The sequence below is a fragment of the Aphelocoma coerulescens genome, chromosome 2, assembly GCF_041296385.1.
Source record: "Aphelocoma coerulescens isolate FSJ_1873_10779 chromosome 2, UR_Acoe_1.0, whole genome shotgun sequence".
NCBI classification, from domain to species: Eukaryota; Metazoa; Chordata; class Aves; order Passeriformes; family Corvidae; genus Aphelocoma; species Aphelocoma coerulescens.
In genome coordinates this window covers 130,399,024-130,425,058 of record NC_091015.1, presented here as the reverse complement: position 1 = coordinate 130,425,058, position 26,035 = coordinate 130,399,024, and the positions used below count along the sequence as shown (strand labels likewise).

Genomic DNA, 26,035 nt, shown 5'->3' with positions numbered 1-26,035 from the left:
ATAAAAGGAAACTTCACTTTGTGTGTGCTCCACTATCAAGCAGTGCCAGAAAATGCCAACATGTTTTACCACAGAAGTTTTGCAGAGTTTATGCCGTGCAGTCTATACCACAAGTGAGAAAATGACCAGCAGGCCAGCAAGAGTCCTACTGTCAAATGGCCTCTAAGCATCTTAACACCTTACTTCTGAAGGGAATGCACAAGTATTATGAGGAGTGGATGAGGAAGCTTGGGTTGTTTAGTCTGAAAAAAAAGGAGGCTCGGGGAGACCTTATCAATGTCTACAGCTACCTGAAAGGAAGTTGAAATGAGGTGGGTGTCAGTTTCTTCTCCCAGGTAACAGATTTCAGAATGAGAGGAAATGGCCTCAAGTTGTGCCAGGAGAGGTTTTAGATTGGATATTACAAATTTATTTTTCACAGAAATGGTTGTCAAGCACTGGAACAGGCTGCCCAGGAAGCTGCAGAGTCACCATCCCTGGAAGTATTCAAAAAACATGTGGTACTCGAGGACAATGTTTAATGGTGAATACAGCAGTGCTGGGTTGGCAGTCAGACTTGATGATCTTAAAGGTGTTTTCCAACCTTAATGGTTCTTTGATTCTGCCATATAACATCTGAATCTAAAAATGTGCATATTTTCTTTGTGAAGTTACGTCTGTGAAGTTATTCCCAGGCACAGCTATCAAGATTCCTAGTGCTTACTAGAGAATTCCTTCAATTAGAGAATATCCAGGAGATTTACCAACAGTCCTTTCCAACACCTCTAAGATAAGGCAATGACTGCTCATCTCCAGGCAAGATAGGGAAGTCATTCAGTGAAGTAAGAACATGTCAGGATGAAAGAGCCTCCAGAGAATCTGTACAATACTTCAACTGCTCCAGTAAAGGGGGAATATAAGGGAGGAAACATCTGCACATATTCAACCAAAACAGCAATAATTGAACTGCTATTATTAAATAAATTAGCATTATAAAAGACTAACCTAACATTTTAGCATATATACAGGCTGAGTTGTTGCTCTTGGGCTTGCCTCCATGTTCCCCACACTGTGAAAACAAAGCAGTTCCTCCAAAACAGTCAAATGCAAACATCATCCTTCTCTTGGGCACATTGCACAGCCATGCTTTGAAATCCAAGGTCCTGAAGTGAGAGACAAAACCATACTGCCCTGTACACACAGTCTCCTCCCTCAGTCAGCAGAATTCCCTCCATTCAGCTACTGAACACCAAATGCATGGAGATCCATCCTCTCTGAAGGGTAACCTGTTCCTGCACCACATTGTATTGCCATCACCATAGTTTATGATGCTGTGGTACAAACTATGATTTCCACTAAACACCCTGTTCCCCACCCAGAGAAAGAAAATGCAACAAAACAGTCCTGGCTGACTTCGTATATTAAGCACTTAGAGCCTGCCCACAGTAATATAAGTGATAAATGTCCTCTAAAACTTACGTCTTTTTTCTACAAAAGACTAAAGTCACTCAGAGAACCATTTTCAGAGGGATCTTAAATAGATCATATCTAGTCCTATCAATATATCTTTCTGCTATCAAATTTAAATCACAGTGACATGCAGCAAACAGCACCAGGTTTATGACTACAAGGAAAATCAAAGACCAACATACGTGGTACAAACGCTGGTTCTTCTGACCACAGACAACTGAAAAAGTTCCATCTGTGCTTTCACTGCTGCAAGTAATAGTAGCAGTAATAGCATTACACACCGTAACAGCAAGAGCATTTCTATTCTGGTACTTTTTTCCCCTACCCCTTCTAACCCTCAAGAGTTAACAGGAAAACTTATTTAACAGGCTATAAATGTAAAAAATGTAAGGTGAAGGGTAATAAGATACTATATTGTATGTTTACTTGAGAGATATATAGTATTAAAAAACTAAAAATACTAGATGTATGTATGTGTTAAGTTAGAAGCAATACTTCTTTTTTGATTTGCTAAACCTCTAATAAGGTATTCTTTATCTAAATCCAGAAAAAGTATATTTCCACTTTTTGTAATTTATAATAAAAAAAGTTTACTTTCGTCTAAGGAAGGGAAAACACCTATAGAGAGAAAGGCAGCATGTTTGGGGCGAGTTTTTTCATTAGATTAAGCTGAAGACTTGCAGGCCAGGAAACATTTTTTAACAATGAATCACAGAATTATAGCATATCCTGTGTTGGGAGGGACACACAAGGATCACCGAAGTCCAACTCCTGGCCCTGCACAAGACACCCCAAGAGTCACACAGTCACACCATGTCCCTGAAAACGTCCAAATGCTTCTCAGTCAGGCTTGGGGCTGTGACCACTTCTCTGGGGAGCCTGTTCTGGCACCCAACCACCTCTGGAGAAAAACCTTTTCCTAATATCCAAAACAAACCTCTCCTGACACAGCTTCATACCATTCCTTCAGGTCCTCTCATTGGCCATCAGGGAGCAGAGGATTAGTGAGTGCCCCTCCCTCCACTTCCCTTGATGAGGAAGTTGTAGACTGCAAAAGAACCAAACTGCAACAGACTGTAAGGAAATCCACTGGGAGCAGATGGGCACCATGTGGCTACAACTGCATATTGCCCCAGTCTAATTACTTGGCACCACTACATGCCTCTGTATTTTTTTACAACATGCTCATGCCAGAAAGCCCTCAAACTCAACCCTCATGTCCACGACTACATGCCCTGTTTGCACATGCACACCACAGTGGCCTTTCTTCTGGGCTTGGTTATTTTCCAGTCTTGGGAAGCTATAGAAAGACACCAGTCATAGCCAGCCCTTTCAGCCTTCTTGAGGTAATTCACTCTCTCTTTTGCCACACATACCTGCCCCAGGGCAACCTCTCACCCCTCTTCTGAGGGCACTCTAATGCAAGGGTCTTCAACGGGACTAGGCCACTTCTGAGAAAGCCATCTCTCAGGGACAGCCTGGAGATCACAGCTGCCCAACAAGCCCTCACTCGTAGACATGACTGAGGACAGCAACTGAAGAGCAAGACTTCAAACATTCATAAAACAGTAAGATATAGCAACCACCAGCAAAATGCTTTCAAATGTATTTTTAGGCCATTACATTTATTAGCGTACAGTGTTCCAATACAGTAGGAATAGATAAAACTTCTCTATCACTTTCCTAACCCCTTCCTTATATACCTAGGAAAACAAGAGCCCAGCATTTTTGTTTTAAAAATTCTCCACCATCAGCTTCTAGACTTGCTAAAACATCCGTGTTTAAAAAGCCTGCACATTTAAAAAATACACCAATCACAGTTTAATGACAAACATGCATCAGATGGCAAGGTTGGTGAAAAGAGGATGCAATTCATAGAGTCTTTACTAAGAACTTTATCACTTCCCCTATCTGCACGCCCTCATCAAAAAAAGAACAAGTTTTCTACAAAGGTATAAATATATATACCATGTTCTAATAGTTCAAGGAAAGGGCAATGGCTTTAGATGTTTAAGATTTCAACAGATGTGAAAAAGGACTACAACCCCTGAGTTTTTACTCCTGTCCACAGAAAGAAGGTCCCACTGAAGTCCCAAGATACTTCCACAATATCCTTAAGTATTTTTATTAAATAACAGAGCACTCTGAACTTTTCCATGGTTTGCAACAAGGTATTTTTATAATTTCAGCAAGATATCTTGCAGATGAGAGTGCACCAGATTGAGAAAAATAAGCTGAAAGCATTAGAAGAAACACTACCAGCACAGATAGTATACTTTGGTTTCAGTTTGGAGCTGACAAACGTTCAACAATATTTTATCTGAATGACTGGAACAGACACACTAGACAAATAATACAAAACTCTTTTTCTTCCCTTGCCATCTTCCCCTCTGCAAGGTGAAGTTGTACTGTATCCACAATCAAAAGATTAAATCCTTTTCATTCATTACTTCAGCTGGTGCCCTTTTTTTTTAAACTACAACTTGTACTCAAGTATTTTCTGCTACATATTTAAAAAAACACACAGAATTCTCTGATCACATGGACTTCTAATACTGTAAAATACTAAGGTACCACCAAAGAAAGAAAGTTAAACCACTCCAACCATTTTTCTTATTATTTAATAATTCTAGTCTTTACATTTGCTGACTTCTGATTAAAAGAGCCTCATCTCAGAATTTGCTCCAAAAAGACCATATTTGGTAAATGTTTTCTGATACCATAAGATTATATCCAGAATATCTCAATCTAGCTGTCTCTACTGTTTATGTCTACTCCAAATCTCAAAGTGTTTAATTGCTGCTGTTTCAATCTCATAGTACAGGTGAGCACACTTAGTACAAGGAGAATCATAATTTGAAACTGTAACTTTATGTTCTGACATTCTAAATGCCATTTCCTTAATCACAAAGAAGTACCACACCATGAGAGAAAAGAGAAACTCTAAAATCCCACTGACACTATCACTTCTATTAGACATCCCAAATAAGTTGGAATTACTTTTCTAACCCCTTTGTATCTAATATTAAACTGTCCTTGCCCAGCAGAAATTCAGAACCTTTCTTCAGACACTGACCAATGAGCCAGCCTGCAAGTGAAATAGCAAACATGCAATGTTGTCTTGAAAAGTTTATTTAAGTTCATTGTAACCCTAAGAAAACACACTAAGAAAACACACTGTAAATTATAAACATATTTTAATTTTTTAAAATAACAGTCTAAATCATTTAAGTATTTCAAATACTCGAAAACAAAGAATAATTGCTGTTACTAAACAAAATTTACGCCCTATTGCTTAACTTTCTACAATAATATGTCTAACCTATGGGGTGACTCTTCCCTAGTTACTACAGACCTGCTGCCTTATGCAGTTCATGGGATGGATGAGACATCCAGATTAAATCAGATCTAAATGACTATGACATTATCCAGGAGAGAAGACTCATGTTACCTTGAAAACTTAAGTACAGAAAAAGGAAAGACTACAAGGAATGATGAAAGCAGTGAAAGTCAGGAAAGATAAGTTACTTTTCCCTAGCAGCCTCAGCTCATTGTGATACTTTTTTTCTAGATAGGCTTTTGTTTTGTTGGGTTTTGCTTGGGTTTTCTTTCCTTTTCTTTTAAATTACGTACTCATTTCTTATTAAGAGGGATCTCCAGCAAAGGATTTTCCATGGACCTTCTTCTTGGAAAGTACTCAACAATGACTGCAAGAAAGCACCTACTTGGATAGCTACTGGCTTCAGCTTCAGGGGCAATACAGCCCAGCATAACACACATAAGGAAGCCCCAAATCCCATTACTATCACTCTTGCCTCAGGCAACTCCCTATCCCTCTGTCCTGGTTTACTCATATGTAAAATGGGGAATACACACCATAGGAGAGTTTAGATGATGAATGAATTAGTGGTTGATGAAGTTTTTTGGTATTACGATTAAAACTTCCATTTAAAAAGCTCATTTAGCTATTCTTTACAAACACACAAAGGGAGACAACGGTTTGTAGGAAGAGTCTGCTTGTTTCATGAGATTCAGTGATATTCATTATTTGGTTTACTGGATAATATACAGTCAACAAATTATCAGGCCATACCTCAAATAATAAAACCAAAGTAATTAAACAGCTACTTCTATCACAGAAGGTTGCATACACTGCTTACATCCCATTTTATGGGCATGAGGAACATGCAGTGTCAGTCCTACTTCAGATCTCTTTTAACTACAGCTTTGAAGCTTGCCATCATTCTGCAAACATTATCACTTAAACTATGTTACTTAATGCACAAAATTTAACATTTTCTGTCGCTTACTTAGTTCTTTCTTGATACTTCCTTTCAAAAAGTATATATAAATGTTACAACCAAACCCTTCTTGCCAACTGGAGATACAACAAGGCAGACTCTGCAGATGGTAACAAACAATTACAGTTTTCCAATGCCCTCATCACACCCCTCTTTCAGAGGCACTAATGCTTACAGCAACAGAAATACTGAAAAGCTCTACGTGTCCCATATTAAGTATGTGGGAAAACAACAAAAGAAGAGTTAAAAGCTTCTATTGTTCATTATATACATATATTTACTAATATATACATATGTATTCAAACATTTTGCTTTCAGTGTTTAAATTGTTTCTAATGATGTCTGACCCCCTTCCCAAACTACAGCTGTTTCCATGTTCACTTTCCAATATCTTACAAAAAAACCAGCACAATCAAAAACCTGCCAAACCAACACCAAAACAAGCCTGCAATGGGGGAGGGGGGGGGGGAATAATTAGCTACATCATGCCAACTCTCCCCTGGTTATGCGCTTAAAAATTAACTTCTCCCATCCTGTCATGTAGGAGATACCCAGTCTTCAGGTCAAATAACTTCTATGAAGATAAAACACAATGCAAAGGCAGGTTTTTCCTTTTCCCTCTCCTGTGTCTAAACAGAAAAGGAAAACAACCTGGAAAGTAATGATTTGTGCAGTGGCTTTCTTCCATTTTGTTTTCAATACACTCCTAAATAGTGAAGCAGTAATTCTAAAAAAATCTGATTAACCAGCCTTTAAACACCTATAGTTGATCAAGTCACAGAAATCAGAGAGAAAAAGGTACAATGTATCTTCAGCAGTGATGCATTTTATACCAATGACACCTATATGTTCTGAGAGAAAAACTACTAAAGATTTAATGGTGCCAATTAAAGAAGCCAAGAGTTTGCATGGCTCAATGGCTGAGTCATAGACCTTTTCCCCATAATAGGTGCCATTATAGTCCTGAGCTCAAGCTGTGGGAAGAGGATTGCAGATGAGTAAGAGGAATTAGTATTTTTAAATGTTATTGCCAGGGAAGGTGTCCTTTAGGCATTACACAGCTGCATGTCTCCCGTAGCAGTGGAGCAGCTTGTGCTTACTCACCATCCTAGTTCTAAGTGAGGCACAGAATTGTGGACACCTCACAACTTCAAAACACTAACACAGAAATTAAACCCATCAATGTAGAGCCCTCTCAAATTTAATCAGTATTTCATATGCATTTCCAAACTTGAAATACTTCAGTACTTGTAATTTTTGTGCCATTCTATTATCCCTAATTTTTTTTTTTACTTATTTATATTTACGTAAAACAAGGTAAGACTGTGTAGCTAAAGACCAAAATAGTTTGCACTTAAACCACAGGATGTCTGTAAACAACTGGTGTGATGTACAATGAGGAAAAGAAAATTAAAATGTTCAAGTGCCTCTCAAGATTGTTTCCAGTAAACCTAGGGAAGTATTTGTGCCAGAGTACAACATTGCACAAAATTCTGATCATCCACATCAACAATTACACCTCAGACACGAGTACAGATTATCTTGAAGGAGAAATCTAAAGGGAATTTAACTTACTTTAGATAGATTACTACTTATCAAAACACTGACAGATCCTAATACAGGAAATGAAAATAATTAAGGTGGGTAAAATTGACACCAGAGTGAATTCAGTATAAAACTGGCATCTGATAAATTTAGGACAGAATCAGATGCCATTCCAACATTCAAACTAATCTGATTTGGGTAAGAATTTCAAAAAACAGGAATACTGGAAGCAAAAGCCAAGTGCTCTTTAAGTTTGATGAGGTTTAGAAAAGCAGTTCATAAGATGGCACACATGACAGCTGGAAGCTCAACTCAAAAGGCCCAGACAACCTTTACAAGTACTTTGCTTCTAATGACTGGGAAGAGTAAAAATCAACAACAAAATCTTGTTTACATTAAAAAATAAATGCATTTTAACAAATGCAATTTGGAATATGACAAACACAGAACACAGTAGTTTAGAAAAGAGTTAAATATGCTTAGAAAAAACATTTATGTTTCATTTTCTAGGGGAAGAAAGTATCTATTAAGCAGACTAATAGGGCTGGTAAAACAAGCTCCTGGTCACAGAAGTTTTATCTTCAAACCTGAAAAAAGCGGTTGGCTACCCAAACAGCTTTTATAACTACACTGGCCAAAATAGTAAGAAAAAACCCTGAAGTATTACCTGTTTTATAAATCTAATTTCACACACATCCTTGAGTCATCACAGCTAGGAATGTGATTACTCAGATACCCCAAAGAAAACCTCTATGATTTCAAATGTTTGTTTTTATAAATTTTTTTTGACAAGTAATTGTCTTTGTATCATGACAGTCATATAAAATGCAACAATGATGTTTAAAATAGAAAGGGCTGCTTATTAAATAAGGATGCCACAATCCCAATGTTCTTTTGCAATAACTTTTCTATTCCCTGGTTTGGGCAATTTTTCCTGAACATTGCAGAAGTCATTTTTATTTTCAAGTACTCTAGACAATAGAGACTTGAGAAAAGAAGTAGTAGGCAATTATTTAATTACTGGTCATCCATCATTTGTTCATTTACGCAGTTACATCATTTAAGTATTAGTGATATACTTGTAAGGAGTGGGTTAGTGCAGGAGGGAGCCGGTGTCCAATTGCTGGGCCTCTGTCTTAACCTGCCAACAGGAATGTTGCAACTAAAAAGACTCCTGAGAGAATTTCACCTCTTTCTAATGCTGTGTTGGAAAACTTGTTCTTCCTCAAGAGCTTTCTACACACAACATTCCTAATACAAGAGACCAGAATCAATGAGGATAAACGAAGGTAGAACAAATTCTTCTCTCAGAAAAAGAGTAACCTTTTGCACAGAAATTACCCCAGAGCTCTCAGCCCAGAAGTCCATGGCCTGCTTTGAGGGCTCTCCAGAGCAGTTAATTAATAATCTAAAACCCCTTCTTCTATCCCCACCCATTGAGGCAATTGAGTGGTTTACAGAACTGCTTTGTTTTGGGCTAAGTTTGATACAAACTGATGTAGAGACACTTAAAAGAGACAGAAAGGACCAAGAGTTCTTATCTTTTACACCTACTAGTAAGTCTTACACAGTTGATCACTGAAAAAGCAAGACAACCTGCAGATCATATTTCAACTACTTACAACCCAAGTTTTCTTGGTTATTTATTTCCCTCCCCACAATGTTTTCTTTGCTTGACTTATGAATACAAGCATCTACCTCTTCAGCATCTACAACTCACAGAAAATATTTCTGAGTTAAAAGGAAAATATGCTGATCAAGATTTAAGTAATTCTGTATTTGGAAGTTGCAAGAAATAAACTGGTGGTTTTCTAACATTGAAGTAAGGTAGACATTTTCACGTGCACTGCTAGTATGCTTTTTATGCACCAGGCCCCATAGTTCTGCATGAGAATTTTTGATTATCCAATTAGACAGTCAGTAAAAGCCCTTCAAATGCAGGAGGTCACATCCTGAAGCTGCAGAGGTTATATTCTAGATCTACTAGAAGACAAAGCAACACAGAAGACAATACTCAAAGGCTTTTTTGCTTTTTCTGAGGACGTGTAAATGCACAGGAGAAGCCAAGCTGACACTCAAGAAAGTGTGCAGGAGATGATGAACAAGCAGTGCTAAGTCTTCTCAAGGTAGGGTTTCTGAGGCAGGCACCCCTCAGAGCACCAGGCAGAGGTGGAGGAGCTCGCCCAGGATGGTGGGGGCGGGAGACAGAGGAGGTTTGTGGTCACCTCCATAACCCCAGGCGTGTTACCATCAGCACAGTTCCACCCTTTGAAATGGAAACAATGACCTTGTTTGTGTGACCCACCAACAAATTCCCACTGATTCAAGTTACACAAAGGTTATCTGATGGAAGAAGTTAACAGATATGGAGGGCACATATCACAGGCTAAAGCCATCTTTTTCTAGGTTGCTTACTAATACTGACCTGTCAAACTCGGGTGACTGTGGTTTCATGCTGACACTTCCCACTACAAAATCTACAGCTCCCCAGAAAAGGCTCAGCTGTGCCCAGTTCCCTTCAAAGCCAAAGGCAAATATAACACATAACACACATAACATTTTCAGTGTTTGTTCTCTTTGGTCTTTCCATGGCCTTTCCAGAAAAGGTGGCACTATATAATCCATAATTTTCATGTAGGTGTGGATATACCATCAGAAGCCAACAGAGAACTCCCTCCTGGAGAGATAATAGAATGGCTTGGGTCAGAAAAGACGTTAAAGGCAATCTTGTCCAATCCCCCTGCAATATGCAGGGACATCTTCAACTTGATCAGGCTGCCCATCCAACCTGCCATTGAACATTTCCAGGAATAGGGCATCTACCACCTCTCTGGGAAACCTGCTCCATTGCTTCACACCCTTACCACAAGAAACGTCTTTCTTATATCTAATCTAGACCAGTCCTCTTTCGGTTTAAAATTATTAGCCCTTGTCCTATCAGAACAAGACCTGCTAAAAGGTCTGTACCCATCTTTCTCCATCTTTCTTATAAACCCCCTCTTAGGTACTGAAGGGCTGCAATGACATCTCTCCAGAGCCTTCTCTTCTCCAGGCTGAACAACCCCAACTCTCTCAGCCTTTCCTCACAGGAGATGAGTTCCAGACCTCCGATATCTTCATGTTCTTTTCTGAACTCACTCCAAGAGATCTATGTCTTCCCTGTGCTGAGGACCAGAGAGCTGGATGCAGCACTCCAGGTGGGGTCCCACAAGAGCAGAGCAGGACAGAATCACCTCCTTTGACCTGCTGGCCACAGTGCTTTTGCAGCCCAGGATACAACTGGCTTTCTGCGCCGCCAGCACATTTTGGCAGGTCATGTGCAGTCTTTCATCCACCAGCACCTCCAAGTCCTTCTCAGCAGGGCTGCTCTCAGTCCCTTCAACCCCTAGTCTGTAATTGATACCCTGATGTAAGTGCAGCAGCACCCTGCACTTGGACTTGCTGAACCTCATGAGGTTCACACAGACCCACTTCTCCAGCTTGTCCAGCTCTCTCTGGATGCCATCCCAGGCCTCAGGCATGTCAACCTCAACACCCAGCCTGGTGTTGCCAACTCGCAGAGGGTGCACTTGATCGTCCTGTCAGTGTCATTGATGAAGACACTGAGCAGTACTGGTGACAATACGCTTTTCTGGGACTGGAGGTCCCTACACTTTGCTTTACACTGAAATGCAACCACTGTCATTTCAGACACCAGCCTGAGCAGATCTCATCAGAAGTGAGATTTACATTACACCACAGAATTCTGTTCTGTCAATTTCCCTCTTCCCTCTTTTTTGTTTCTGTTGTCAAGATCTGCAAGCTTCTAGTAGTGGACATGTAACTCTCTTTATAAACTTCCCACATATTTTTGCTAATTATATAAACCTACTCTCGTTATAATCAACTTTCCCAGGCCACACAAAAGTAGTCTGCAGGGGACTTCAGAGGTGTAACAGCCCATGGTTTGGAAACACCAACTTAAAGAAATCTTAACAGATACACATGAGATACAAAACCAGAACTGATCATCAGTAATCAACTCTATTTTTCTTTTTGGATGGGAAGACAGCAGTTCTCCATATGGCCTTTTCATTGCTGTATTTTATTAACTTCAGTATGACAAAGTGGGCTTGAAATCACAGACTTGCTAAAAATCCATTGATGTTATATTTGCTGCTAAGATCCATTTATGTCAAAGAGCCCAAGGTACTTCTCAGACTCTATAGTCACAGCAACAAATGAAAATAGCCTTTGAATATGCTAGCTATGCCGTGTCACAGGTAGGCTTTTTCCAACTCCTCTAGTAACTGAACTAAACTAAGAATTTAACCAAAAGGTGTCATTAGAACTGGAAGGGAGGATGCAAAACAAAACAAAATAAACAAAAAAAAACCAAAAAAAACCAAAACAAAACAAAAAAAACCACAACAAACAAAAAAAGCCCCCAAACACACATACAAAACCAAACCAACAAAAAAAACCCCCAAAACCCCCCAAAAACCCAAAACCCAAAAACAAACCAACAACAAAACCCACCAAAAATCCCACACTTCATTTTCTGTGGACAAACCGCATTTAGCAGCCAACCTCATTTAGCAGCACAAACTGAGGTAACTCATAACTTAGATTCTCCAACCTGTTTGATTAACACTGTTCTGTGAAATACCTTATCTTTAGTGCAAATATCTTTACTATCCTTGCTCCAGACATCCTTCACACAACCTATAGTAAAATGTAAAAATCCCTATAGGCAGATCTTAAATCAGACATGCCTACAGCAATACCAGATCTAGATTTCAAGTTCTATTGTAATGTTACATTATAGCTGGAGAGCTGTGTCTAAAGCAACACTTTTAACTCACCCCAACTGCCGTAAGCGTTTCTGAGTTACATTTTTGGGCTTTGCTGTACAGAGCAGCAGGGAACTGCAGGAACTCGCCACTGCTGCAGAGCACCTCAAGCACAGCCAACAGGAACACCAACAATATTGACACCAACCAACCGTGTCAGTCAGAAAAAATTCCTCCAATCCCAGTCTAATACCCTAGGTACAGCATTATTTGGTTTTCAACAAGTTTTCCTGAAGTATTTCAAAGGAGGCCTGCAGAGAGAAACACTTAAAACCAAGTAGTATTCCAGTACTGCAGGCGTGTGTCCCTATGTCCATCTCTGACAATGCTTGCCCCAGTAGACATCTGCAAGATCCCATTACCAAACAAATTCAAATAACAACTGTAATGCCCTAAGTTTTAGACCAGTTCTAATGACTGCATTATTTCATACACAGTTGTACAAGTAAACTGTGATGTCAACTTTTTAGGGTATGGTGTCACTTTAAATTCAAACATGCACTCTGTATTATAAGCCTCTCACTATATTTAGCAACAATTGGCTGGTACAGAAAGATTTCTTCCAAAAATAAAATTAAGGACTTCATATCATTCAGTGCTCACATGTAAGGAAAATTACAGTATTATCACACTTATCAGAGTCTTGCAGGGCCAAAAAAGATATGAAGTACCAGAATGCAAGTGGATGGAGGGCCATCTGGAGAGAAAGGAGATGTAAAAGCAGAGTGGAAAAAACACAAGTTCATATTGACTACTAGACATTAGGAAGTTTGTTATGAAGCTAGTTATGAGTCCTCTCTTCTCTTACAGGAAAATGACATCCAAAAATCTGTGGAACTAATAACTTCTCAGCTACTGTGGTCATGTTCTTTTGTTTGTGGGAGTTACAGAGACATAATAAAACACAATTTAGCTAGCACAATTAACATGGACTAATTTTTCTGATTCAACCAATTAAATAATTCAGTCTGTTGTAAGAAAAGTCTACTGCAAGTGGGTATACATTCCTTTTGAGAACTCTTGTATAATATGAAAATTTCCTCTATGACTAAAATAACAAGAGTTTATATTTAAGAAAATATAAAGAAATTTATATTTTAATATAAATTAAAATTATATTTTAATACAAATATTTAAAAAGTGGATGTTGAAGCCTAAATAAATGTTTGGCACTCCCTACAACGTTATAGTAATAAATGTATCAGTGGTACATTTGGGTTTGCATACTGAAGAATAAGTGTTGCATTCATGAAGACGAACACTTGCAATTTTCCAAAATTAAAAGGTTAATAGTATGCCATAGAAACCTGCCAAGATTCCGAAGTCACAACTTTAGTTAAGATTGTGGACTTTCAGTACTTAAAGCGGGCTTATAAAAAAAGAGGGAGAGCACCCCTACACATGCAGATAGGGACAGGGCAAGGGGGAATTGTTTTTAACTAAGAGAGGATTTAGATTACATGTTAAGAAGAAATTCTTTCAAGATGGTACAGAGGCACTAAACAGGTTGCACAGAGAACTTGTGAATGCCCCACCCACAGAAACATTCAAGGCCAGGCTGGATGGGGACCTGAGGAACCTGATCTAGTGGGTGGCATCCACCGAGGGTCAACCCACTACAGCATCACTGCCTGTGGTGGGGTGGTTGGAACTAGATCCTCTTCAAGGTCCCTTCCAATCCAAGTCATTCTATCAGTCTGTGATTTCTTAACATTTAATTTCTACAGCAGCAACCCATGCAATATGAACCCAGAAGTTCTTAATATTTGTGCTTGCTTAGCATAACACAAGAGCTGCTGTCTCCTAAGCTTGGCTAACACAGTAAAACCACTGAAGAGGAGTACAGGAAAGAGCTGCACCCTGATCCTCGGTACTGAGGAACAACAAAAGCAAAGGAACAAAGATTCCTCCCAGCCCAACAGTGAAAAAAAATCAGAGAAATCCACCTTTTTCTTCCATATCTTGTATAACTGCAATACTCTCATGTTAACCTCTACAACTACCAAATTCCTACACAAGAAGTGTGATTTCCTGCTTTGAACTGTAAAGACTGGTCATCTCAGTCTTCTTGAGCTGCACTCTTAAGCAAGAGCAATACAAGAAGTGACAGAGAGCAAGGAGATGGCACATTTTAGTGTAACAGCCAAGTAAGAACTGAAATTGGGGATTTTATGAATTTTGGTTTTGAATAAATAACAAAATTTATGGCCATCATCTCTATGTTCCTCTTCATAAACAGAGGCAACACTATTGTTGGCTACACCAACCTTGCCAGGAACAGAGGAAATTTTAACTAAGTAGGTAATGTATAAAGTACAGTAAAATCGAAAAGAATGATTTAAAAACTCTGGAAAGAGCAAACCCGCACTCAGATCACTTAAGTCATCCTGTCTCTCAGTTCTGTTTCCTCATAAAGATGACTAAAAAAATTAATCTGAGTTTTATTTCTAGCTTGCCATGCTTTTAAACAATTCTCTGTGCTGAGGGGGAAAAAAAGAAAAAAAAATCCCATTCAGTGCTCAAAGAAGACAATTCATAAACTGACACTGGAAGCATCTTCAACATGACACACCTGATGAAATTGTGCCAAGCTCTTTGGTAGAAAGGGGATGTTCTTTCACCTCTCCAGTAACAAAATAGTTGCAAATACTTCAGCTGGAAAACAGCCCCACTTTTCTAACAAAGAAAACCCTCCTGAAATCAAATCCGTCATTAATATTTGTGTGGAGTAAGAGAGAAGTCGGTAGAAGTTGGAAGGTTGCCTGTTTGTCACTAATTCAATAAAACAAGACTTCCAAAGACTTCTAAGTTTTAGTTTTAATTTATCAAAATTTGAGGGAGGACTCAAGGGCTGGTTACTGAGGGCAAGTGCAACAAAAACACAAGTTGTGTAAGGGTATTAGAGGGCCTGAAAACACTGCCAGAGGAAGAGGCAGTTCCCATTCTGCACCAGCAACCATGCCCACTCCTACACCACCAACTTGGGCGATCTTGTGGTCACACAAGAGAGAGCTGCCGGGAACATGACCTGGCCAGATAAGCCCGTTCACCACATGATCAGGCAGGCTGATGCAAGGAAACAGCAAAGGTTCTCTATGCCAGGCCATAGCCACCTTTATTTGCATGGACTTTTTTTTAAAGCAGATTAGATATTGTGAGTTACTGAATTCACACAGCTATGCTGGGAAGCTGTCAGTGGGCTATTTGCCCACAGCATGGTGACACAAAGGTACACCCTGAAGCAGTGTGAAGAGCAGTAACAGGCACCACTGCACTAAATGGCTGCCTCTGGCAAGGGCTCAAGAGGCAGGTGATTCAAGCAGAGAGAGAGGTGGAGTGACTCCCTAAACATCTCTGTCCCCATTTTAACACAGACATTGGCCATTTCCTCCCTGTTCCTTCTGTTCAGCACTGGTCTGTCAGATCAACTCAGCCTTCCACTGCCCCTTTCCTGATCACTGCTTCCTGCCCACACTTCCTACTCTTCTCTACCAGCCACCAAGAAGCATCTTCACCATCTTTAAACTGCACTGGCAAACCTGAGAATATTTAAAAAGAATAGATGTACAAATAGATGCTTTAACCACTCAAGGGTGTCAAACCTTGCTCTTTAGCTACCAGACTTTACAACTCTCTTGAGAAGTCTATAAATATTTACAGATATATAACATCTCTAAAAAAAAAAATAAACAAGTGGGGTTTTTTCCCCCCAAATTCAGACTACATTATCACCAGTAAAATACATGTATCATCATACAATTAAAAGAATGAAATCTGAAAATTCAAAAGTGAAAAGCTCACCGAACCAAGGGAGAAAACACTTTTACAGACAAAAGTTAAAAATTACACTTCAAAGTGATGGTGTCCCATAATAGTGGGAATTGACACTCCACAGTGTCAGTTTACTTCACAGAGGAAAAAAAAGAGAGAACACTTATGCAAGTTTGTGACACTTGCATTCAAGATACAAGCAAGGGCAGGATAGCTTAAAATAAATGGATGCCTCAAATTCCATGAGAAAGAGCAGAACAAAATCCTAGGAGAAGGATCCATAGTAAAAAGGTAGGAAATTATTACTTTTCCTGCAACTTGTTCCTTAGTAAGATTGCCACTGTATTTAAAGAATTTGTTTTAATTTTTTTTTTTAATCAAGCATTTTTCTCTCATTTGCCCTGATTTTCCATCCTTGTAAGTCTGTAGGCTGATGATGATACAGACATGAAGGTTTTTATTAGACTGTCAGCTTTCAATCATTAAAAAAAGCTTCTCTGAAACAACAGATTTAAATTTGTTCAAATAAATATAAAGTAGGACAACATCTTTTGACCATGGGAAAGTAAGATGACTGTCAAGTCCCACTGGAAGTGACTATCACCAGCAGATAAGAACACAATACTGAAGTACTAAACAAGCAGCATAAATTTAAAAATTTTTGTAGTTGGGTGATTCTTCAGAAAATGCTAATGATTTCAGGAAACAATACATTAAGGTCACCAACATATCATAGAAACTTCCAAAATACCCACGCTGTAGAACAAGTTGGGTAACTCTTAAACCTACAAATCACTATGCTGATGCAGATTTGTGTTTTTATGCTAATGCTACAAACTGGCTTTACCCAAAACTTCAGAGCAGATAATTTAATGGCACAAATTATTTTCATCACATTTAAATCGTGGCACCTGAGGGAAGAAGTATTCCTGAAGCAGCTTGTGCCTCCTCAACAGTAAAAAAGATGAAAAAGTTCATAGCAAAACCACCTCAAAACTGCAAATCTTTGGCCCAAAGGGCTATTCACTGAAGAATCACTGCAAGTCCTTATTTACAAAAGCACACACAGCCTTTTCAAGGGTGAGGAAGAAATAAGCCTCTGGATATGTTAATATTAACTGTTAGACTGGAATGTAACTGAGGAGTTTTAGAATATGAACTTTTGTTGGACACAGTATTTCATAATAATTATTGCATCCTTTGAGAGACCTGCATGGGAACTCACTCACAGATGGATCAAGTTATCTGTGTAACAGACGATTCTACTCCACAGGGGTGAAATAACTTCAACACTTCTGACCAAAGGTAGATTTTACGGTCTGCTTTTCTTTTAGTTGGAAAATTATAGCTAATTACATTGCTTAGATTGCTCAAATACAAGGATTCTTCAGAGTCTTAACAAAATACAGCAGAAGCCTGTAAACTTTTAAGAAAAAAAATACTCCTATCAACATTTACTTTTATATGAATACTGTGGATTTTCTTCCCTTCTTCTCTTTCGTTACTATGCACTTCTTATTTTGACTATATTTTATACATATATTTTATATAAATACACACACACACTCATGCTTATCTACACATAAAAATAATATACAATTGTAATTAATTAGAGATCAGTATTTGTGGGTTCTTAATTCCATTTAGTCTAGCAGCTTCAAAAATCATACACTAGCTTGCTGGTCTGCGAATACTTGAAAAAGGCAACTAGAATTTCTACGGGCACACAGCCACAAGACTTTGCTGAATATGCAGCATATACAGTACCCCAAAAGACCAGCTAACAGTCGTGTGAAATAGCCTCTGCATCAAAACAAAAAGTACCCAATAGTGTTTCTAGGTAGTTGGTTGTATTTTTTTTAATAAATCAGACTTGTTCTACTTAGCAGCAGGAAAATAGTCAAAAAGTTAAACATTTGAGGGATTAAAAAGACAGCAGTTCTCTCTGGAGATGTGGGAAATTGCTTATGAATATTATTTATGGGAATAATCCTAACTACTCAAAGTGGCATCATTTGCTACTACATGTACTTACAGGAAACACACTGAAAGATAATCGTTCATGGGAAGACAGTTACGGGTCAATCTCTTCTTACTACATTTAGGCATTAAAACAAACACCCAGGAGAAAGACAACTTCATTTTAGTGTGCCAGCAGAAACTGATTTAACCTCTACTTTCTGCCAAGTTAGAATATTGCACCAAACCAATGCAGGTGATCATAGTTTTCATTAATATCCTCTCCATTCAGGTATATCCAAGTATAAATTAAACTGAGGCAGCAACACAGGGTTTGAAATTGCAGGAAGGGCCTGTGAAAGGAGTGATACAGCTGGTGACTCAGCAGGACTTTTTTCCCTGCCTCCTCCCCTGCAAGGGAGGGCAGGAAATTTCAAAAGAATGTGTTCATACCAAACACAGCTATGAGTTATGATTTAAAGCAAAGTCACATGCCCACAGATAATAAGGCCAGCAGAATAAACCTGGCAGTGAACCGGTAACAAACACAAAATGAGCTCCTTCGCCACCAGAACCTGGACACTGCAACCCAGCATCCTTCAACACTGTCGGTGCCCATTGTTGAGCTCTCCCATTTAGTCAGGCATGGAGGTTATACCATACCTGTTTGTCATTTAAATACTCCTGTGTTTGACTATAAATAATGTAGATCCCATTTGTGGAACATGATAAATGAACAGGACTTGAAACTTCAGCCCACACAGTAGCTGTGGGTAAATAAGTTGTGTGTAACAACACACCCAGGACAGCCTATTCTCGGCAAAGAAAACTCCTACACTTCCTCTATCACTAACAAAATGCTCTGAAAATAATGGTATGTAAGAACAACTGCTCAGCATTAGGCCTCCCAAGGCCTGTCTAACCTGATATCACCTCTGATAAAGTGTGTGGAAGAGGACAAGAACCAGACATGTACACAGTAAATGCAAACCAGTAACAAATTCTCAGTCACTTATGCATGGCACAGATCTGCTGAGCCAAATGTGGTGCCTTTATGTTCATCAAATAATGATGCATTTTTCTGTGCAACATCTCAGAGATCAGCATCTTAATGTGCAGTTCTGAGTTCACCATTTGACAGCTTCCTGAATACCTAAAAAGAATTCAAGGAGACAAAAAACAGGTGACAAACAACCCTTACTTCACATTCACCCCCTTCCTGCACCTGTATCACTCACAATTTTAGAGGCTTTCACCATCTCTCTCTTTCTCTCCCCCACTAAAACATCACCCTCTGTGCTTTTTTCAAGTGCTGCTGTATTTTCTGAGGCCAGAGGAAGGGACAGAGAACTTCACAGCACTTACCTCACCAGCATACCATGCATACAGGTAAAAATTTTTGGTTTGCTCTCTACTACTTTCACTACAATTCCTAGTGATTTCTTTCTTTAACTGTTATAGCATATTTTCAGACAGCCATCTAACATGCTCCTAAGAAGGTGTTTGCCTGCCATTTCATTGCCCAAGTACCACAGAACCATAAAATCACTTAGGTTGGAAATGGCCTTTAAGATCCCCAAATACAACTGTAAACCCAGCATTGTCAGGTCCACCACTAAACCATGTCCCTAAGCATGTCCACATGTCCCTAGGCACCACTTCTATACATCTTTTAAATACCTTCATGGATGGCAACTTTATACCTTCCCTGGGCATCCTGTTTCAATGCTCGATAACCCTTTCAGTGATGAAAATTTTCCTAATATCCAATCTAAACCTCCTCAGGCCATGTCTTGACTCACACAACTTAATGGCCAAGCAATTGACTCTCCTATTATAGTTCTAATTATTTTATTTCATTTTTATTATGTTCTTCACCACATCCGCATTTGGCACTGCTTTGGGTATATTAACAGCAGCAGGAAATTTTGCCATCTAACATTTCACTCTTCTCCAGCTCATGTGAGTATTTTGGAGAGCACAAGCTCACAAGCCCAAGACAGGTGCCTCCACCAGGAAAACAAGCAAGCTACTCCTGCTCCCTGCTTTGCCCCTTGGTGGATTGCTCTGCCACAGCAGAGCCAGCCTTCCCACCCCATGGCCACCGAGCTCTTCTGAAAACCTTCGGTGAAGAGTGCTTCAAAGGAGGGCCGGACAAACCAAGCACACTGACTGAACATCCCAACGTTGCAGTGGTTCTTATGGATCTATCAAACTCTGCTGAAGCCAGCAACTCACTGCTAATGTGGTCCTAATAACCATGCCTAGTTTTCAGCTATTAATCAAAACCAGATGAATTGTCAATCACCACCTTCCTCTCACAGCCAAAATAATTTGCAGTTTTGCACAGAAAAAAAGAAACAACAAGCCTTGGAATCAACACAGAAATTTCTTTCAACTTAAAAGCAAAAGAACTTCACTTTCCTTCCAACATACCTAAAAACAAAACAGTAATTTGGTTAACCACAAGTATTACAGCCTTCCCATGATAAGGCTAGCCTCAAATCACTGAAAAATAGTTACTAAGAAGACTTCTGTTGATTTTAAAGTACATAGTGATTTCCATTTTCACTGACTATATTAATTTTGTTGATTCATTTTATACAAATAAAAACAAACCAGTCATTTAAATAACTGCTCTTCAGCAAACAGTTTTCTGCCTACTGACATGAAAGGAAAACCACGACACAGGAGACCTACCAACTCTGTATTCAGGCTTAAGAGCAGGGGTTTCGCACATCTGCATTTTTCCCCAGGGGGTGGGGAGGGGTTAAGTTTTCGTTGATTTGAACAATATTCATTTCATCCAAACAGTTTTCAAGGGGGAAACGCCTGCCTGTTAAAGTGTTTCATTACTACAGGCAGGGCTCAAACTAATTACTTAATGGGAAGGTACGTTAACAGTAACCTTTTCCAGATAGTAACTTAACAAAAGTAAGCTAACAGAGAAGATACTTGGCTTGCTACAACTGTCTGAATTACTGATTTTAATCAAATAACTGGAGTTATCATGTGGTTTTCCTCTAATTATTTAGTTTGAGCACTTACCTTTCTTCTAGCTATTCATCTGCAGTTCAGCAGTCTGTAATAGGTTGCATAGCTCATTTAAGGGTTGAGTTGTCTGTGTTTAACCTCTTCACTGATTAAAGGGAATCAAATGTCCCAAGAACATTTAACAAGCTTGTACATTTTACAAGTAAACTTTCTTCTTCCAAACCACCTTCTGATGCCAAAAATAGGCTTACTGGATGGTCAGATGAAAAGAAGAAATTAATGCTGGTGAGGAACACCGCCGCTTTAGGGTGCAGTCCACCTCAAGTATTTCCTCCCACATCCCCACCATCATTGGTTATGAAAAATTCCAGTGACACTGGTTTTTGTTCCTTTACTGTCTTAGAAGTCTTACATTACCATTTATACAATTTTCTTTCAAGTTTTTTTGCTAGATGCTTCAGTTCTACAGCTTCTGTACTTCCTTTTCTCATTCCTACCCTTTCTGTACTGATTTCTCTGTGCTGTCATTACCCCCTTCCCAAACACCTGCTCATTCTCTTCATTTTTTCCTATAGTCTTGAGTTCTCTGCTTTTTCATCCTGCTTACCCACACACTTGGGAACAGGAGGCATTGGCAAAGAGCTGCTCTCTCAGACAGGAACACACAACTCCACGTGCACACAAGAACTGTAATTCAGGTTCTCCAAACAAAGTCTGTGTATGGAGATGCAGAGAGAGGAAGGGCCAACACAGGCATCTAAAGTTTCAAACCAGCTTTGAGGTAGGGAGGGAAGAAAAAGATGGTCTTGAAGATATACTTTGTGCATCTTCAAGAGAGCTTCCTCCTCCCTCAGAGAAAGAGAGCGCACTTTTCCCCTTGCCCAGCTTAGTCCCTGATCTCCCTCGCAGGGCTCCTCCCCTCCTCCTCTCTTCCACGGGGAATGTGGAAGCCTGTCCCAGCTGCTGAGCTGCTCCATCTACCACTCCTTGTCAGCTGCCTCTCCGCAGCGCATACATGTGATTCCCAGAGCCAGCTCACGCTGTGCGGAGCAGCGAACGGGAGCAGCCGGCAGGCAGCAGTGGAGGGGACTGCGGAGCAGCTGCTTTGCGCACAGGCCTGGGACACTGCCTAGGACAGCTGTTTTTATGATTTACTGAGTGTATTGTAGCATCATATCATTACGACTGCATTCCAACAATTGTCTCCAAATATTTATGGGCAGACCCACTTGGAATTAATTACTGACTGATTGGAAAAAAAATAAAATTAGTAAACCTTTGATATCTTGACCACTAATTCATCTGGTACCAAAAGCTCTTGAATTCTGACTGACCGAGTCAAAGGCAAACAATGGCAAATGTGGAGATTCCAAAAAGCACTTCTTCAGCTGAAGCTTAACACACTAGCAGGTAGCCAAACCTGTTAAGCTAAGTTTTACCATTTTTAGCTTTTGATTGAAAAATGATGTGGAATCAATACATGGCCACCAAAACCTGGCAGATCAGAGCCTCATTAAAATAAAACTTCAATTCTACCTAACATTTCATTTAAGGCTCAGAAGATTTCATTTCAGACTGATTCACATTGCTGTCTTCTCCTTCCATAAACTGTTTCCCCATAGCTTTTCAGTTGCATTACTTAGTGCTAAAGAAGTTCACACCAGAAATTTTTTTTCACATATAAGAATTTCAGCTTTAATTTAAAACCACAGAACATTCCCTTAGGACTTAAAAAAAAAAGACCTTGGTTTGGCCAAAACAAACACATTATAGCACACACTTCTTTCTCCAAGTTGCAAATACAAAAATTTAATAGTTTAAATGACAATTCTCCCAGGTGTTTTCCATTTTCTCCCCAAAGGAACCAACATGAAAAAAATAGTAGGTATTCAGCTTGTCCTGTTGTATCACATTTTGGTCTATCCATAACATTATCCTGTAAATATTACTGTAAGGACATTAGAAAGATAGATACCTGAACCTCATTTTACCTTCAGCCTCTGTACACCAAAAAACCCACATAACCAATAACAAACAAGGGAGTTAGGCAGAAGCAACTATTTTGAAACCATAGTTCTTGTGGATCCTGAAAGGCATTTACAGTAATTTAAAACATTTTCTACTAATTGGAAGTAGCTTACCTGAAGGACAGGCACTTTTTGTGGTGTGTTTTGTGGTGACTGGTGAAGCTGTGCCCAAGGCTGATGATGAGGATGTGGGGGTGGTGAAGACTGATGATGTATCCCTGGATGAGGCTGCATGGGAGGACAGGTTGGCATTTGCTGTTGAAAAGACTGCTGTTGACTAGGAAGCTGCTGGCCAGATATTAGTCGCTCTTGTATTGCTTGTGGATCTGCAAGGCCAACACCTGGACAACCATTTGGTCTCATGTGCCCACCCATCTCCCGTGGTGTTGAAGACATACCCATAAATGGACGATTCTGTTGTATGTTTCTGGGGCCCATATTCCTTTGTCCAATTCCCATGGCACCAGGGGGCTGGTGTGACGGCTGAGGATGGGGTATATTTGGGTAACTGCCAACTTCCATTGGTATTCCAGCACTACCAGGTCTAACCTGTGGAGGAGGTGTACCTGCTGGATTACTCATTGCTTTCATAGGTGACATGGGAGGTGGAGAGGCATAAGTTCCCTGAGGCTGTGAAGGGTGCATAGTTTGCGTGTTCATTTGGTTAAGAGAGCCACTAGGGTGGATGGGCTGCTGGTGCATTAGTCCTTGACCACTGTTTGATGGAAATCCGACAGCATTTGGGTATCTTGGTACAGATTGATTCATTGGAGTGTTATTTGTAAGGCCTAAATTCTGATTCATCCCTGTATTATTAACTAATCCCTGATTAAGGTTACTGTAAGGATATCGAGAATACTGCCCTGAGTTGTTTATAGTAGGTGAGGGTACCGTCTGGCTCCGAGAACTAAAATTAAGTGTTTGCGGCCTAACAGCACCCTGCTGGGGAGGATTAGGGGAGAATCTGGGACTGTGGGCTACTGATTCCCCATGGAGAGCAGCGGGGGGATGGTGGTGAAATTGCTGGACTGAGTGTCGCAAAGAAGGTGCCATACTGGGATTCTGCTGGGGCACATGAGACAAGTGGCCAGGTCCTGAGGTGGCAATGAAAGGGTTTCCCTGATTGAGGCCTTCTTGGCCTTGAGAAAACTGGTTCATCCTCTGCTGCTGCGGCTGACCATGCTGCTGCATTGAAAAATCACCACGAGCCATGTAGTTTCCCATCTGCTGCATGTGCTGAGGATGGCCCTGCCCAGGGGGTCCGGAGGGTGCCTGTGGCGGCTGTGTCGGTTGCGGCTGCTGTTGCTGCTGTTGCTGCTGGTATGGTGCTCTTATCTGGTCTGGCACTTGAACTGCCCGTGGTCCCCACATGGAGCCACTGTCTACAAAAGGTTGCCCGTGTCTTTCATTCTGCATGCCGGGATAGACTCCCATCTGACCACCAGCACCGCTGCTGTGAGGAACCTGAGGAACTGGAGGGTTGTGATACTGCGAATGAGGAGACGCTATACCATTCCCAGGGGCATTGCTTATCATCCTGTTCGGCTGATCCATCAGGTGCATTTTCTGCTGTTCATATTGATTATAGTGATCAAAATGGGTCAACTTGGCTTGATTTTGATTTGCAGGGGGATGATGAAGAGATGACTGTAAAGCGGGAAATCCTTGATCCATGGGCATTTGCTGACCCATAGGATTCACTGTATTTTCAGGATATCCACATTCTCCAAGACCTTCCAACCCTTCACTGAAAATATTCCCATCTTCTCCAAACAGACTCATCATTCCTGGATCTGCCATCTTTTCTCAGCACCCAGCTCCTTGGAGCTACAACCAGAACGTTAGTCTGTGCTTCACCTCGGTGAGGTGTTTTGTCCTCAAAGCCTTTAATCCTCAACTAATCTCCTTCATGTCATTCCATATTTCCTTAATTCTTTTGGACCACGCAGTGTCAGGCAAAGTCTGGTTACTGCTCCTAGAAAAAGCAGGGGAAGGGGGAGAAAAGAGAAGAAGATATTGAAATAAATAACATCAGGCAACATAAAGAAAACATACTTGACTCTTTTTTAGACACTAGCTAATTTCAGCCCCCTGAAATACATCTTAAAAATCTATTTCACATTACGAAGGATTCATTAGCTTTATCCAAAGCTTTATTATGATAGAGAGTTAGGAAGCAAGCAAAACACTAGCTTTAACCTTAAATTAATCCATTCACTACACTTCCTAGTGCTCCTTTCTTGAGTGGAACAGAACAAAAGAACACAACACGCAGCAGCAGCAGCTGCCACAGCAGGTAGGCAGATGTATGAATATAGCTGAGCAGCCCATCTGCTGAACTAAAGCCCTGAAAACGCTCTAGTTACTAACAGCATGTCCTTAACCTTATTCCCTTGAGCTGCGTAATCAGATGAGCAAGCAGAAGCACCAGGTCCGATGATGAACTAAAGTTAGTTATACGCACAACAGATTTTTCAAATGCATACAGAGACGACCCACTAAAAACAGACCAAACTCCAAGACTTAGCCTTTAGGAAGGAATTTCTTTTTTTTTTTTTTTTTTTAAACACACACAGTTTATCTTAATTTAATGAATTTGTAAACTGAAAGACATAATGCTTCTTCCCATTTCAGCAAAACTATGTCCTCAATTTGTGTAAGAAAATTAAATTCAAAAGCTTCATCCCATGATAGGGTAGATTTCTCAATCCTTATCCTAATTTCCTTTACGATGGTAACAGGGAACAGTATCATTGGAGATCATTACTCATCTTCAGGTAATCATGCTACTACTGCAACTACAGCACTTTTGAAGATCACACTGAAGTTGTGTTCTCTCCAGAACTGTCACCTTGAATACTCACTCAAGAGAATTAGTAATGGCAAAAGAACTTAACAAAAACCTAACCTAACCAGGTACACATTTGGACTTCAGAAATAAAAAGCAAAAAGCAACAACACAGTAACAGAGCAGATTCAGAAAAGTTCTCATTCAGGTTTTCCACAGGGAAGATTGGTCTATTCCAAAACGTGTCCCACATCCTCTGCCCACAAGAACTTCAAAGATTTGTTTGGATCCGCTTTTTATGAACAAAGCTAGTCTACTGCTGTCTTTTCTTCTTAAAACCAGAATTTTAAACACTATGCAAAATAAACT

General features: G+C 39.9%; 1 protein-coding gene across 8 annotated transcripts in view; it reads right to left on the bottom strand.

The window, feature by feature from the left end:
• Positions 1–26,035, bottom strand: part of CHD7 (chromodomain helicase DNA binding protein 7) — a 131,912-nt gene that overhangs the window by 65,518 nt on the left and 40,359 nt on the right. For all 8 annotated transcript variants that reach the window (XM_069004815.1, XM_069004814.1, XM_069004821.1 and 5 more), the window contains exon 2: positions 22,993–24,853. In XM_069004815.1, the coding sequence (XP_068860916.1) occupies positions 22,993–24,678 (1,686 nt within the window). In that variant the 5' untranslated portion in view covers positions 24,679–24,853. The remainder of the gene's footprint in view (positions 1–22,992; positions 24,854–26,035) is intronic.